We start from the raw sequence: 17,178 nt of genomic DNA on the forward strand, positions 1-17,178 counted from the left end.
TAACCTTATTTGCACTGATCAGCTAGTATTCGGATTTTTCAGAAGAGTTGACACAAGGATCGAAAAAATACAGAATTCCGAATAAGGCAAAACTGGGGTATGCACTTTATTGCCATGACAACATAATAGAAATTTTAATTTTATGTCTAGTCAACAGCACAGTATACTATATATATTACCACTTTTAACATTTTATCCTTCCATCTAGTATATACAAGTTGATTTGCTACACACATGCTTAATTCAGCTCTACAAAGAAAAGAGTCAAAGAACTAAAATATCCAATAACATTTTACCATGACAGATATTATTATTTCTTCTTTCAAAACGTGAACTTTCAGTTTACTTGATTCTGTTCGGCTTCCTCCAGTTGTTTCATTGCAGATCTTGAGGCTTCTTTTTCTGAATGAAATACATCAAAACTTAAAAACAATCTTAATTATCCTTGTGTCCTTGAATTATTGCTTCTAATTGAATGATGTTCAAGAAATAGTAAGGTTTAAATATACCAACCAACATGCCTATATAAGCATTTTCAAATCTTATTAAGACATTGATTTCTTTTCTTTTTTTCTTTATACCCAGAAGCAATTTTCACATAAAGTATAAACTTTTTTTAAACGGTAAAATATAAAGCATTATTTTAAGTTTGACTATTTTGTACTTCATGAAGACAAACATTCTGATCAAGTTTCACAAAGATGGAACCAAAAGAGCAGCCTCTACAGCATAAGTAAGTTTCTAAAAAGAAAAGGAAGTCTCTATGAGTAAACAAAGATTTGACCGTAAGTGAACTTATTTTTTAACCAAGACGGTAACCCATTTTCTAACCTGTTTAAAATTTCATCAATACAACCATTCTGACCAATTTTCAGACGAATAAAGTTGTGGCCTCTAACATGTACATCAGTGCTACTGCTTGGACTAAATAGCAGGGGGAGCACCCTGCTGCCCTTTCCAGCACCTTATTGTCTTTTATTACAACCTGCTGTGCCTTTTGTTTGACTAAGTGCTGTTGTTTAAAATTAACTATATTTGAAATCTATTGGACATAAAGTCAAGACACTTTTCAGAAAAAAAACATAAACTATTCTAACACTTAAGTAAAGATACTTTTGTACCATGCAACTATGTTTTTTTATAATATTCATAACAAAAGATTAGTATTGAAAGTACACACACAAACGCAATATGAATTGAAACATTGATCGTTGCAAGTGCCCTTTTTAGGGTCATTCGCTACCCATTGAAAGTGCCCTTTCTGGCATAGCGCCCTACACTTTCCAGATCCTGGCTGGAGCACTGGTGTACACAAATAAATTATTGACGATTGACGCCGGATGCATGAAATCCTTAGTTAACCTACCACAATAACTCATCCAAGCACTTTGTGCTCGGAGAGTTAATTAAAAAGAGTGAATGCTTGTGCTATTCCCAACCAAGAAAATGAAATATATACTAAACAAACTTTACTCATTAGGCCTAAATAAATAAATTGTTTGGTTAGGGTAACATCCTTTTCAAAAATAGGTAGGGTAGGTAGGCTTTTTTATAAGGCTTTATATAAGAATGTTATTTTCATCATTGGAGAATAGTGTTAAAGATATCTCTGTATAAGCATTTAAGTTTTTTTTAGTTTTTTTTTTTAGTTTTCAATTTTTTTCTTCAAATTGACAATAAAAACGGTAGTGTCGGCGCCTATTCCGTAGGTAGGGTCGGGTTACCAGAACCAAATGGGTTTTTTCTTTGTAGGCCTTGCCTATGTTTACCTTGTTATTCACAAAACAACTTCGAAAATACAACAGATTCAAGAGAAATAATTTCTTAATTAAAATGATCAAAATTAAAATAATTGCTTTCAAACAACTGTAAATGAAACACCTAAAAAGTTAATAAATCCGTGATATTTTCTCATATTTACACCAAACCAGCTTAATATATAACTCAATTCATTTCAATAAAATGCCATTTTCAAAAAAAAAAATACACAAATATCCGTCTATACGTACACTATAAAAAGTATATAAAATAAATTAAACAAAATAAGTCTTGAAAAATCATTAATTTCAAACTTATTTTTTCCTTCTATGTCTCTTATTGTCAGCAACTCTCTCTTTTTCTATATCGTCAGCACTTTAGCCTGTCAAAATGGCGTGCATTTGTTATTCCCAAGTGGGCTGTCACCTGATGTTTTCAGTGGGGAAACAGTGCGCACGGGATGAGATCATTGTGTCACGTGATTGAATGATGCGCTTTAAGTGGATAGTAATTCTTTGTTTATGTTTCGATGTTCATTCATTTTTGGGCGCACTTTCTCAAACTATATTTTTGTTGGTAAAGAGGCAGACGACATTTGTTACTATTAATAGGCATTTTATGTTGTGATGTGGAGTTTGTGGCTACACTGAACAGGGTTGTAAACCCTGTAGCCACAAAACTCCACACTAAAATTTGAAATAAACATGGTTTGAGAATATATCTCCAGGGAAAGTTCAGTAATAGCGCAAGGTTTCTTTTCTTTACTTTAAAAGCTAGTAGTGCAAACTTAAAGAACAAATTCTAAATGGTTTCAAGACATGAAATACATGTAGTCACCTGCTGCCAGCTGCTTCGCAGCAGTGCTTGTAACAGTATCACTGTTTTGATCGACCCCTTCTGGTGCATGTGCAAGTTCATCATTTGTTGAACTTGTTTCTTCTACAATAAAAGAAAAGCTATTATTCATAAAGAGGCAAACTATTGTGTTTTAAATACTGTATAGCTTGTTGTGTTGGGCGATGACAATTTTGTTTCATTCAAACAATCAAATAGACTCATACAGAGGAATTGTTTTAAATGAAATGCAAAGTATAGCATTGCACCAACAAATTGAAAATCTTATTTCACATTATAATCCAGTCTCTATTTTCAACAGTTGTTTAAAAAAATATCAATTTAAACACATCATATCTTTTCTTAAAATATTTATAATATATTAGTTAGGACATTTTAATATAAATTATTGCATTTTTATAAAAAAAAAAATCATTTTAAAAGTTCTCAAACTGTGAATGTACATAGAGAAGCAGTCATATTTAAATAAAAAATAAATATGGTCAAACCTTGATTTCATTGATAATATGAAAAATAAATTAATATCCTTCTCCTTTCATTGAAAAAGACTGATTAATAAAGAAAAAATAAAAAAAAATGTCTGTAAAACCAGTATATCCTAAAACTGGACAGGACACATTTGAGTGTGAAGCAAATAACATGATACCTAAATATCAGGTTGTAAGTGACATAAAAGAACAAGAAATACATTTGCAAACTCTTAACCTGGAATGGTGACCCTGACATATCCTGTTTATGAAGTGTTATCAGAAATATGAGGTATATATGAAGACAAATAGTTACAGTCAAGACGTGTGATAAGCATCCACTTGATAAAAGGCCGTTCAAAGGGACTCCATATTTATCAAGAGTAAACTTCAAGATATAACTTTTTACAATGTATTTTGATCTAAGGTTGCTAATAATAATACTTGCTATTGTTATAAAGAGGCAAATGTTTAGATTTTAAGGGTCGGCAAAAGTCAATTGAGGAACCAAAATTTTAAATGTTTTAAAAAATCAACTTCTATTTAGTTTTAAGATTCAATATTTAACAAGCATGGCTCATATATCCCATGCACATGAAAATATGTAATAAGGAATTGAACATTTTTGCAAAATAATATAATTTTATCAGATTTCAAATCAAAAAGCATATACGTTTTCCCGGAAATGTCTTAATACAAAAAGAATATGTTTGTGAGTCAAATTTATCGGAATGCAGCCGAATCAACAATGTTGTTGGACTTTGTGTTGATTGCAACTATTTTAAAAAAGATAATATGCATTTTGTAATCTCAGAATTGAATTTCATCCACGAAATTTCTTCTTTTTTAACAACTTTCTATTTGACAAGGTATCATCGAGATCTCTCAAGACATTGTTGAATAGTCTGGGGCATTTTGACATTAAAACGAGGTACTAATTTTGACAGACCTTCCCGTTATAATGTGAATGCTTTTTGATCCAAAGTTTGTTAAAAAATTGTTTAACTCTTAAACTAACCCAAAACTTGTTGCCAAGAAAAAATGTTTCACTACCTAAAAAGGTTATTCATCAAGGCTAAATTAAACATGATTTTTTAACTGTTTTAGTTTTTGACATTCCCCATTCACTTTTGCATCGCTGTCAACTTAAAAGATTTCAGTGTCCATGCTAACTAATATATGTAATAATTCTTGATGTGGTATCATTATTATACAGGTTTTTTCCTATTTTTGTCTATTCTCATTTCTTTATGCATTCCAGATTGAGTTCTTTATTCAAACCTACAGAAATATGAATAATTATGTAAAATGGTTACCTTGGGCCATTTCTGCTTGAACCTTCTTGAAAGCCTGAAAAAATAGTCATACAGATATGACACCTTTATAACCTCCAGGTTAAAAGTATGGGATGAAACAAGGTTTTTCAACACTTGAAATTGGACAATTAAGTAAAATATAACAGAAAAGCAATGAATCAAATTTATAGTGCAATATGTTAAATTATTTTGTCATGCTGTATCATTTTAAAACATTTTTATATCAGTCTATTGGCAAACTAAGTCATCCATTAACATTGTCAATAACAAAAAGTAAGTGCCTTTAACTGGGTTAAAGCGTTGGTCGCAATATCAAATGCTTCTAGTAATATAAGAAAGAATGTTCAGCTTGATCATTTACTCATGACATTGAATGGTTTAATGTGATTCCTCAATTTTCTATCCATACCTGAAATGTGTTTTCATCTTTCTTATATATGACAATTTTTATTTCTTGCAGATGGCTCGTGTCGCCATTGAGTTCTACAAAGTCACAGACAGCAAGGAAGATCGCGTTTGCTGCATCCTTGGGATGATAACCCAGATTGCCAGTTCCAAGTGCCGGCAGAGCAATGGAGTGGCAGCTCATTTTGTTTGCTTCATTCAACAGCATTCGAACCATTGCCCGCATATTCTGTAAATATTGAAGTGTTAGAAAAAAAATCATCAGAGAATTCAAGTGTCCTAGATTCAGCACAAGAACACACTCGTGAGTAACATCTAAGTAATAGTATCGTTCAGGAAAGACCACCCCGCTCTTTCTAAATATTTGGTTTCCATGACCCTTTCAACCCTTACCATGATATCTTATAAACATAAATAGCTTACAGTACCTCGATCATGGTTTGTAACATGCACTGTTTTTTTAATTATGAAATAAATTGTGGCAAATCAAAAGGAGTGTTGAAACAAAAATACCAAAAGCTAGAACCCTTCAGCAAATGTTGATATTTGCTCAAATATTGTCTTTGAAGACCATAATTTTCAATCACGTTTCTAATGCAATTGAAAATTAATTACAGCTGTGGTGTTGCGTCATTGGTTGATTGACATTATCACGTGATATTATCAATGTATTGTTAACAGGTCAACATATCTACAACTTTTGTTAATGTTCTCATGGCCGTGAGGCTAACTGGCTATTTTCTACCTTTTTAACTGTATTTTTTCTGCAATTTCGATATCATAGAGGAACATAACGATACAATAAGTGTTTTCAGATGCATAACCGGGAAAACTAATGTTTGGTAAAAAAAACATGAGCGCGTCACTTAAAGTTATTAAACAAATTAAATTCATTCCTACAGACTTGGCATTAAAATGTGCTAAGAGCATATGCATAAAATGTTTCATTACATTTTAACTGTTTCAGAATTTATAGTTCCAACTTTGTGACAAATTTGGTTCGATTATTATTAAAAAGCAGTTTGACAGATCCAATAATGAAGTCAACTTACATAATTATAATGGAAATAGGGATCTGGTTAACTGGTGGTAAGCTGGCGCCTTTTAAGTTAAAGTTTCTTTACAGGTACATAATATTAATGAAATTTGCAAGACTCTCATGACTTGTATTACGTTAAAGGCACAAGCTTACCACCAGCTTATTATCGGCTTACCAGATCATATTCTTAAAAGAAACTATTCAAGAAGAAACCCCATAACATTATTTGTATCTTTATTTTTATACCTTGAAACCAGGTGCAGTTATATGTCAAATTGCAAGAGATTGGCCAATACTGCCATCTATGAATGTGCCAACTAACATGATGTTTAAAAAAGTCATTATTATAACTTATAATAACTGTTATAGAAATAAGTCACAACGTTGCCAAATTAATTCTACCCTTTTTATCAAAATGAAATGCCTGAAATGAAAAAGATATCATACCGATAGACAGATATCCTTCTGGTCATTCTGGTCAATGTCTTCAATGGCTCGAGGGCACAGTGAAATATATGCTTACAATTGCTTAGATCAAACGCCTCAGTAACTATGTAATCCCAGAAGTTGATCTTATTAGCTTCTTTATGCACAGCTTTTTGCAGTTTTTTTCCTGCAGCTCTATTTATCTTTGCAGACACATATCCATTTTCCAAGTTCAAGTCATCACTTGTTGAGTTAACAATCGCATCTGCCTGAAACAAATCAGAAAAAAGTCATAAATTTAAAGTGCAAACCACATTCCGCCAATGAACATGCATTAAAAACATTTCAAAAATGATAAAGCAAATTGATAGCTAGGGGCTCAAAGTTAAAGGTCATGACTGTACTATTTTTTCATTATGAGTCATGCACAATATTGATCCTTACTATTGCTGAAACACATACATAATGAAATGCCTACAATTTATATATGTAGTGGTAGCTTTTGACGTGTTTTTTTCGTCCATTTCAAGCCAAAATATGTTTGTTTACTTTCACTTTAAACGGACGCCACTCACATCGATGGATGGATTTAGTTAAACAAGAGGCCAAGATGGCCCTTTATCGCTCACCTCAGTAAAAATTTGTGCTAAAGACTTGTTGATAATTAAAGGGCAATATTAAACAGGGATATGGCTTCTCTGATGTATGAAATTGTGACCTCAAGAGTGTTAACAAGGTATTTCCATATGTGGGCCCTGTGACCTAGTTTTTGACCCCAGATGACCCATATATGAACTTGAGCTAGAAATTATCAAAACAACCTTTCAGACAAATTTCAAGGATATTTGGGCTAAAAATGTTACCTCTTAGGTGTTAACAAGGTCTTTCCATATTTGGGCGATGTGACCTAGTTTTTACCCCAGATGACCCATATTCAAACTCCTCCGAGTAATTACTGGGACAAACATCCTGACCAAGTTTTGTGACAATTGAGGCAAAAATGTGACTCCTAGAGTGTTAACAAACTAAGTGTGGACGGACGACAGACGACGGACAATCATCGATCCTAAAAGCTCACCCTCAGCCTACGGCTAAGTGAGCTAAAAACGCAGTAGAAAATCAGGTACTGTTAGCATCAAAGACAACAACAAATGAAAGTAGTTTATTATTTTAAAGTTTCGAAAATGAAGCTAGTTTTTATATAGAATGATTCTGTATTAAAAACCAATAGACATAACATGGCATCATTGTGCACTGTCAATGTGTGAAGTGTGAATAACTCCTCTACCTTAAAGCCGCTTCCTTGTTATTACCAAGAGTACAAACTGTTGCGATGACAGTGTTGTTTGTTCCATTATACCACATGTTTTAAATACTTTACTTAGTTGTTGAAATATTAAAGTACAAAAGGCAGTCCAAATGATGGATGTATCCCCTGCCGTTGTTCTTTAAGAACGTTATGTTTTTTTTCTAAATACTTACATAATGAAATTGAAGAGATCCTGGACAAATGTTTATGTTGTCACAACAAAATTTTCAAATAAGTAGGTCACTCAATGAGGAAAACATTTGTACCAAGTTATATGGTAATCTTTCAATGCATTAGTAAGTTATAGCCTAGACTCGAGCATGTGCACTTGACCTTTAAATGTCTTGGTGACCTTGCCCTTTGAGGTATGGACCTGGGTCAAGGTCACTGCACATCATCTTAATGAGGAAAACATTTGTACCAAGTAATATGGCAATCCATCAATGCACAGGTAAGTTATAGTGCAAACACAAGCGTGTACTCTGACCTTTAAATGTCTCGCGTGACCTTGAACTTTGAGATATGGACCTTGGTCAAGGTCACTGCACATCATCGCAATGAGGAAAACATTTGTACCAAGTTATATGGTAATCAATCAATGCATAAAATAAAAGGCTGTACCTTATACAGTTCATGTCAACGACAAATAATTTGAGGGCTTCATGTAGAGGATTGGGATGACAGATTTAAATTGTTGTTTGCTGATTACTTATGCAGCATTGTAATCAACATCAAAATCATGATAAATTGACGGAATGTTACAAGTGATGAAGGTAAAAATATAATATTATTTTGTTTAGTTTACTTTTGTCCCTATTTTCTATTATGTTTTAATAACAACATGTTTAACTGAATTTCTTTCTTTATAATTTTGTGGGTGGGAAAATTTGCCATGTGTATGATAAACATTTTATTTATATTTGAGTATTTTTTTATAGATTACAACAGATTATCTTTTCCATACAATTTTTCAAGTAAAATTTAAGTGTACTCTGTATAATAAACATCTTTAGGCATATACAAAAACAAGAAAGGTCGCCATGTGATGAAACCAGGTTTTCAATGATTGACAGAAGAACTTCAGCTTGTGTCTGTTTTTCTATTTGTAGTAACAGTGACCTTGACCCTAGTGACCCCAAGCGCAATCCCATGAAAGGTCTCCATAAACTCTTCCATCATACCAAGTTTTGTCAAGATATATCAACCCTGACTAAAGTTATTCAGTTTCAACCATTTTTCTATTTTAAGTAACAGTGACCTTGACCCTAGGGACCCCAAATGCAATCCCATGAATGGTCTCCATAAACTCTTCCTTTATACCAAGTTTTGAAAAGATATGTGGACCCAAACTTAAGTTATTCAGTTTCAACTGTTTTTTTTGTAACAGTGATCTTGACCTTGACCCTAGGGACCCCAAACGTAATCCCATGAAAGGTATCCATAAACTCTTCCTATAGACCAAGTTTGGTGAAGATATGTCAACCCTAACTAAAGTTATTCTGTTTTAAACCGTTTTCTATTTTTAGTATCAGTGACCTTGACCTTGAGCCTAGGGACCCTAAACACAATCCCATGAAAGGTATCCATAAACTCCTTCTATAGACCAAATTTGGTAGAGATATGTGGACTCTAATTAAAGTTATTCATTTTCAACTGTTTTTATATTTTAGTAACAGTGACCTTGACCTTGACCCTAAGGACCCCAAACCCAATCCCGTGAAAGGTATCTATAAACTCTTCATATAGACCAAGTTTGATGAAGATGTGTCAACCCTTACTGAAATTATTTAGTTTTATAGGTGAGTTTGACGCCGTCCGGCAGCCCGCCCGAAAAACGATGTTCGTCATTCTTATAACCAGTTTTCACTATGTGAAAACCTGGTTAAAAAGAAAACCAGAAGAATAGGTCTTTTTCAAAATCACATTTGTATTGAATATTATTGGAGTCAGTGCTTCAAATTGGTATCAATGGTAAATAGTTGTTATTCTGTTTTATCCTCTTTAACCTTATTTGCACTGATCAGCTAGTATTCGGATTTTTCAGAAGAGTTGACACAAGGATCGAAAAAATACAGAATTCCGAATAAGGCAAAACTGGGGTATGCACTTTATTGCCATGACAACATAATAGAAAATTTTAATTTTATGTCTAGTCAACAGCACAGTATACTATATATATTACCACTTTTAACATTTTATCCTTCCATCTAGTATATACAAGTTGATTTGCTACACACATGCTTAATTCAGCTCTACAAAGAAAAGAGTCAAAGAACTAAAATATCCAATAACATTTTACCATGACAGATATTATTATTTCTTCTTTCAAAACGTGAACTTTCAGTTTACTTGATTCTGTTCGGCTTCCTCCAGTTGTTTCATTTGCAGATCTTGAGGCTTCTTTTTCTGAATGAAATACATCAAAACTTAAAACAACAGTCTTATAATTATCCTTGTGTCCTTGAATTATTGCTTCTAATTGAATGATGTTCAAAGAAATAGTAAGGTTTAAATATACCAACCAACATGCCTATATAAGCATTTTCAAATCTTATTAAGACATTGATTTCTTTTCTTTTTCTTTTTATACCCAGAAGCAATTTTCACATAAAGTATAAACTTTTTTTAAACGGTAAAATATAAAGCATTATTTTAAGTTTGACTATTTTGTACTTCATGAAGACAAACATTCTGATCAAGTTTCACAAAGATGGAACCAAAAAAGCAGCCTCTACAGCATAAGTAAGTTTCTAAAAAGAAAAGGAAGTCTCTATTGAGTAAACAAAGATTTGACCGTAAGTGAACTTATTTTTTAACCAAGACGGTAACCCATTTTCTAACCTGTTTAAAATTTCATCAATACAACCATTCTGACCAATTTTCAGACGAATAAAGTTGTGGCCTCTAACATGTACATCAGTGCTACTGCTTGGACTAAATAGCAGGGGGAGCACCCTGCTGCCCTTTTCCAGCACCTTATTGTCTTTTTATTACAACCTGCTGTGCCCTTTTGTTTGACTAAGTGCTGTTGTTTAAAATTAACTATATTTGAAATCTATTGGACATAAAGTCAAGACACTTTTCAGAAAAAAAACATTCTAACACTTAAGTAAAGATACTTTTGTACCATGCAACTATGTTTTTTTATAATATTCATAACAAAAGATTAGTATTGAAAGTACAACACAAACGCAATATGAATTGAAACATTGATCGTTGCAAGTGCCCTTTTTAGGGTCATTCGCTACCCATTGAAAGTGCCCTTTCTGGCATAGCGCCCTACACTTTCCAGATCCTGGCTGGAGCACTGGTGTACACAAATAAATTATTGACGATTGACGCCGGATGCATGAAATCCTTAGTTAACCTACCACAATAACTCATCCAAGCACTTTGTGCTCGGAGAGTTAATTAAAAAAGAGTGAATGCTTGTGCTATTCCCAACCAAGAAAATGAAATATATACTAAACAAACTTTACTCATTAGGCCTAAATAAATAAATTGTTTGGTTAGGGTAACATCCTTTTCAAAAATAGGTAGGGTAGGTAGGCTTTTTTATAAGGCTTTATATAAGAATGTTATTTTCATCATTGGAGAATAGTGTTAAAGATATCTTCTGTATAAGCATTTAAGTTTTTTTTAGTTTTTTTTTTTAGTTTTTCAATTTTTTTTCTTCAAATTGACAATAAAAACGGTAGTGTCGGCGCCTATTCCGTAGGTAGGGTCGGGTTACCAGAACCAAATGGGTTTTTTCTTTGTAGGCCTTGCCTATGTTTACCTTGTTATTCACAAAACAACTTCGAAAATACAACAGATTCAAGAGAAATAATTTCTTAATTAAAATGATCAAAATTAAAATAATTGCTTTCAAACAACTGTAAATGAAACACCTAAAAAGTTAATAATCCGTGATATTTTCTCATATTTACACCAAACCAGCTTAATATATAACTCAATTCATTTCAATAAAATGCCATTTTCAAAAAAAAAATACACAAATATCCGTCTATACGTACACTATAAAAAGTATATAAAATAAATTAAACAAAATAAGTCTTGAAAAATCATTAATTTCAAAACTTATTTTTTCCTTCTATGTCTATATTGTCAGCAACTCTCTTCTATTTCTATATCGTCAGCACTTTAGCCTGTCAAAATGGCGTGCATTTGTTATTCCCAAGTGGGCTATCACCTGATGTTTTCAGTGGGGAAACAGTGCGCAGGGGATGAGATCATTGTGTCACGTGATTGAATGATGCGCTTTAAGTGGATAGTAATTCTTTGTTTATGTTTCGATGTTCATTCATTTTTGGGCGCACTTTCTCAAACTATATTTTTGTTGGTAAAGAGGCAGACGACACAGAAAACAGAGGTAAAATTTGAATTAAACATGGTTTGAGAATATATCTCCAGGGAAAGTTCAGTAATAGCGCAAGGTTTCTTTTCTTTACTTTATAAAGCTAGTAGTGCAAACTTAAAGAACAAATTCTAAATGGTTCAAGACATGAAATACATGTAGTCACCTGCTGCCAGCTGCTTCGCAGCAGTGCTTGTAACAGTATCACTGTTTTGATCGACCCCTTCTGGTGCATGTGCAAGTTCATCATTTGTTGAACTTGTTTCTTCTACAATAAAAGAAAAGCTATTATTCATAGAGAGGCAAACTATTGTGTTTTAAATACTGTATAGCTTGTTGTGTTGGGCGATGACAATTATGTTTTTCATTCAAACAATCAAATAGACTCCAGAGGAATTGTTTTAAATGAAATGCAAAGTATAGCATTGCACCAACAAATTGAAAATCTTATTTCACATTATAATCCAGTCTCTATTTTCAACAGTTGTTTAAAAAAATATCAATTTAAACACATCATATCTTTGTCTTAAAATATTTATAATATATTAGTTAGGACATTTTAATATAAATTATTGCATTTTTATAAAAAAAAAAAAATCATTTTAAAAGTTCTCAAACTGTGAATGTACATAGAGAAGCAGTCATATTTAAATAAAAAATAAATATGGTCAAACCTTGATTTCATTGATAATATGAAAAATAAATTAATATCCTTCTCCTTTCATTGAAAAAGACTGATTAATAAAGAAAAATAAAAAAAAATGTCTGTAAAACCAGTATATCCTAAAACTGGACAGGACACATTTGAGTGTGAAGCAAATAACATGATACCTAAATATCAGGTTGTAAGTGACATAAAAAGAACAAGAAATACATTTGCAAACTCTTAACCTGGAATGGTGACCCTGACATATCCTGTTTATGAAGTGTTATCAGAAATATGAGGTATATATGAAGACAAATAGTTACAGTCAAGACGTGTGATAAGCATCCACTTGATAAAAGGCCGTTCAAAGGGACTCCATATTTATCAAGAGTAAACTTCAAGATATAACTTTTTACAATGTATTTTGATCTAAGGTTGCTAATAATAATACTTGCTATTGTTATAAAGAGGCAAATGTTTAGATTTTAAGGGTCGGCAAAAGTCAATTGAGGAACCAAAATTTTAAATGTTTTAAAAAATCAACTTCTATTTAGTTTTAAGATTCAATATTTAACAAGCATGGCTCATATATCCCATGCAACATGAAAATATGTAATAAGGAATTGAACATTTTTGCAAAATAATATTATTTTATCAGATTTCAAATCAAAAAGCATATACGTTTTCCCGGAAATGTCTTAATACAAAAAGAATATGTTTGTGAGTCAAATTTATCGGAATGCAGCCGAATCAACAATGTTGTTGGACTTTGTGTTGATTGCAACTATTTTAAAAAAGATAATATGCATTTTTGTAATCTCAGAATTGAATTTCATCCACGAAATTTCTTCTTTTTTTAACAACTTTCTTATTTGACAAGGTATCATCGAGATCTCTCAAGACATTGTTGAATAGTCTGGGGCATTTTGACATTAAAACGAGGTACTAATTTTGACAGACCTTCCCGTTATAATGTGAATGCTTTTTGATCCAAAGTTTGTTAAAAAAATTGTTTAACTCTTAAACTAACCCAAAACTTGTTGCCAAGAAAAAATGTTTCACTACCTAAAAAGGTTATTCATCAAGGCTAAATTAAACATGAATTTTTTAACTGTTTTAGTTTTTGACATTCCCCATTCACTTTTGCATCGCTGTCAACTTAAAAGATTTCAGTGTCCATGCTAACTAATATATGTAATAATTCTTGATGTGGTATCATTATTATACAGGTTTTTTCCTATTTTTGTCTATTCTCATTTCTTTATGCATTCCAGATTGAGTTCTTTATTCAAACCTACAGAAATATGAATAATTATGTAAAATGGTTACCTTGGGCCATTTCTGCTTGAACCTTCTTGAAAGCCTGAAAAAATAGTCATACAGATATGACACCTTTATAACCTCCAGGTTAAAAGTATGGGATGAAACAAGGTTTTCAACACTTGAAATTGGACAATTAAGTAAAATATAACAGAAAAGCAATGAATCAAATTTATAGTGCAATATGTTAAATTATTTTGTCATGCTGTATCATTTTAAAACATTTTTATATCAGTCTATTGGCAAACTAAGTCATCCATTAACATTGTCAATAACAAAAAAGTAAGTGCCTTTAACTGGGTTAAAGCGTTGGTCGCAATATCAAATGCTTCTAGTAATATAAGAAAGAATGTTCAGCTTGATCATTTACTCATGACATTGAATGGTTTAATGTGATTCCTCAATTTTCTATCCATACCTGAAATGTGTTTTCATCTTTCTTATATATGACAATTTTTATTTCTTGCAGATGGCTCGTGTCGCCATTGAGTTCTACAAAGTCACAGACAGCAAGGAAGATCGCGTTTGCTGCATCCTTGGGATGATAACCCAGATTGCCAGTTCCAAGTGCCGGCAGAGCAATGGAGTGGCAGCTCATTTTGTTTGCTTCATTCAACAGCATTCGAACCATTGCCCGCATATTCTGTAAATATTGAAGTGTTAGAAAACAAAATCATCAGAGAATTCAAGTGTCCTAGATTCAGCACAAGAACACACTCGTGAGTAACATCTAAGTAATAGTATCGTTCAGGAAAGACCACCCCGCTCTTTCTAAATATTTGGTTTCCATGACCCTTTCAACCCTTACCATGATATCTTATAAACATAAATAGCTTACAGTACCTCGATCATGGTTTGTAACATGCACTGTTTTTTTAATTATGAAATAAATTGTGGCAAATCAAAAGGAGTGTTGAAACAAAAATACCAAAAGCTAGAACCCTTCAGCAAATGTTGATATTTGCTCAAATATTGTCTTTGAAGACCATAATTTTCAATCACGTTTCTAATGCAATTGAAAATTAATTACAGCTGTGGTGTTGCGTCATTGGTTGATTGACATTATCACGTGATATTATCAATGTATTGTTAACAGGTCAACATATCTACAACTTTTGTTAATGTTCTCATGGCCGTGAGGCTAACTGGCTATTTTCTACCTTTTTAACTGTATTTTTTCTGCAATTTCGATATCATAGAGGAACATAACGGTACAATAAGTGTTTTCAGATGCATAACCGGGAAAACTAATGTTTGGTAAAAAAAACATGAGCGCGTCACTTAAAGTTATTAAACAAATTAAATTCATTCCTACAGACTTGGCATTAAAATGTGCTAAGAGCATATGCATAAAATGTTTCATTACATTTTAACTGTTTCAGAATTTATAGTTCCAACTTTGTGACAAATTTGGTTCGATTATTATTAAAAAGCAGTTTGACAGATCCAATAATGAAGTCAACTTACATAATTATAATGGAAATAGGGATCTGGTTAACTGGTGGTAAGCTGGCGCCTTTTAAGTTAAAGTTTCTTTACAGGTACAATAATATTAATGAAATTTGCAAGACTCTCATGACTTGTATTACGTTAAAGGCACAAGCTTACCACCAGCTTATTATCGGCTTACCAGATCATATTCTTAAAAGAAACTATTCAAGAAGAAACCCCATAACATTATTTGTATCTTTATTTTTATACCTTGAAACCAGGTGCAGTTATATGTCAAATTGCAAGAGATTGGCCAATACTGCCATCTATGAATGTGCCAACTAACATGATGTTTAAAAAAGTCATTATTATAACTTATAATAACTGTTATAGAAATAAGTCACAACGTTGCCAAATTAATTCTACCCTTTTTATCAAAATGAAATGCCTGAAGTGAAAAAGATATCATACCGATAGACAGATATCCTTCTGGTCATTCTGGTCAATGTCTTTCAATGGCTCGAGGGCACAGTGAAATATATGCTTACAATTGCTTAGATCAAACGCCTCAGTAACTATGTAATCCCAGAAGTTGATCTTATTAGCTTCTTTATGCACAGCTTTTTGCAGTTTTTTTCCTGCAGCTCTATTTATCTTTGCAGACACATATCCATTTTCCAAGTTCAAGTCATCACTTGTTGAGTTAACAATCGCATCTGCCTGAAACAAATCAGAAAAAAGTCATAAATTTAAAGTGCAGAACCACATTCCGCCAATGAACATGCATTAAAAACATTTCAAAAATGATAAAGCAAATTGATAGCTAGGGGCTCAAAGTTAAAGGTCATGACTGTACTATTTTTTCATTATGAGTCATGCACAATATTGATCCTTACTATTGCTGAAACACATACATAATGAAATGCCTACAATTTATATATGTAGTGGTAGGCTTTTGACGTGTTTTTTTCGTCCATTTCAAGCCAAAATATGTTTGTTTACTTTTCACTTTAAACGGACGCCACTCACATCGATGGATGGATTTAGTTAAACAAGAGGGCCAAGATGGCCCTTTATCGCTCACCTCAGTAAAAATTTGTGCTAAAGACTTGTTGATAATTAAAGGGCAATATTAAACAGGGATATGGCTTCTCTGATGTATGAAATTGTGACCTCAAGAGTGTTAACAAGGTATTTCCATATGTGGGCCCTGTGACCTAGTTTTTGACCCCAGATGACCCATATATGAACTTGAGCTAGAAATTATCAAAACAACCTTTCAGACAAATTTCAAGGATATTTGGGCTAAAAATGTTACCTCTTAGGTGTTAACAAGGTCTTTCCATATTTGGGCGATGTGACCTAGTTTTTACCCCAGATGACCCATATTCAAACTCCTCCGAGTAATTACTGGGACAAACATCCTGACCAAGTTTTGTGACAATTGAGGCAAAAATGTGACTCCTAGAGTGTTAACAAACTAAGTGTGGACGGACGACAGACGACGGACAATCATCGATCCTAAAAGCTCACCCTCAGCCTACGGCTAAAGTGAGCTAAAAACGCAGTAGAAAATCAGGTACTGTTAGCATCAAAAGACAACAACAAATGAAAGTAGTTTATTATTTTAAAGTTTCGAAAATGAAGGCTAGTTTTTATATAGAATGATTCTGTATTAAAAACCAATAGACATAACATGGCATCATTGTGCACTGTCAATGTGTGAAGGTGTGAATAACTCCCTCTACCTTAAAGCCGCTTCCTTGTTATTACCAAGAGTACAAACTGTTGCGATGACAGTGTTGTTTGTTCCATTATACCACATGTTTTAAATACTTTACTTAGTTGT

At 32.6% G+C, this 17,178-nt stretch overlaps 2 protein-coding genes across 7 annotated transcripts in view; both read right to left on the reverse strand.

The window, feature by feature from the left end:
* The window catches only part of LOC128210518 (protein mono-ADP-ribosyltransferase PARP14-like), a 56,419-nt gene extending 51,434 nt beyond the window's left edge, over nucleotides 1-4,985 (reverse strand). Inside the window, exons 1-4 of the mRNA XM_052914869.1 lie at nucleotides 4,806-4,985; nucleotides 4,397-4,430; nucleotides 2,586-2,697; nucleotides 297-402 (exon numbers count right to left, since the gene is read on the reverse strand). Coding sequence (XP_052770829.1) covers nucleotides 297-402; nucleotides 2,586-2,697; nucleotides 4,397-4,430; nucleotides 4,806-4,985 — 432 coding nt within the window. The remainder of the gene's footprint in view (nucleotides 1-296; nucleotides 403-2,585; nucleotides 2,698-4,396; nucleotides 4,431-4,805) is intronic.
* LOC128211430 (uncharacterized) overlaps nucleotides 381-17,178 on the reverse strand; it is a 59,342-nt gene continuing 42,544 nt past the window's right edge. For 4 of the 6 annotated variants that reach the window (XM_052916213.1, XM_052916215.1, XM_052916214.1 and 1 more), the window contains 10 exons: nucleotides 15,801-16,049; nucleotides 14,317-14,541; nucleotides 13,908-13,941; nucleotides 12,099-12,200; nucleotides 9,875-9,981; nucleotides 6,288-6,535; nucleotides 4,806-5,030; nucleotides 4,397-4,430; nucleotides 2,596-2,697; nucleotides 381-402 (listed from right to left, as the gene is read on the reverse strand). In XM_052916213.1, coding sequence (XP_052772173.1) covers nucleotides 5,000-5,030; nucleotides 6,288-6,535; nucleotides 9,875-9,981; nucleotides 12,099-12,200; nucleotides 13,908-13,941; nucleotides 14,317-14,541; nucleotides 15,801-16,049 — 996 coding nt within the window. In that variant the 3' untranslated portion in view covers nucleotides 381-402; nucleotides 2,596-2,697; nucleotides 4,397-4,430; nucleotides 4,806-4,999. Of the gene's footprint in view, nucleotides 403-2,595; nucleotides 2,698-4,396; nucleotides 4,431-4,805; nucleotides 5,031-6,287; nucleotides 6,536-9,874; nucleotides 9,982-12,098; nucleotides 12,201-13,907; nucleotides 13,942-14,316; nucleotides 14,542-15,800; nucleotides 16,050-17,178 lie in introns of those variants that run through there. The other 2 variants (XM_052916216.1, XM_052916217.1) reach the window with 2 other exon arrangements.

This window comes from Mya arenaria, chromosome 12, assembly GCF_026914265.1.
Source record: "Mya arenaria isolate MELC-2E11 chromosome 12, ASM2691426v1".
In the NCBI taxonomy this organism is placed as follows: Eukaryota; Metazoa; Mollusca; class Bivalvia; order Myida; family Myidae; genus Mya; species Mya arenaria.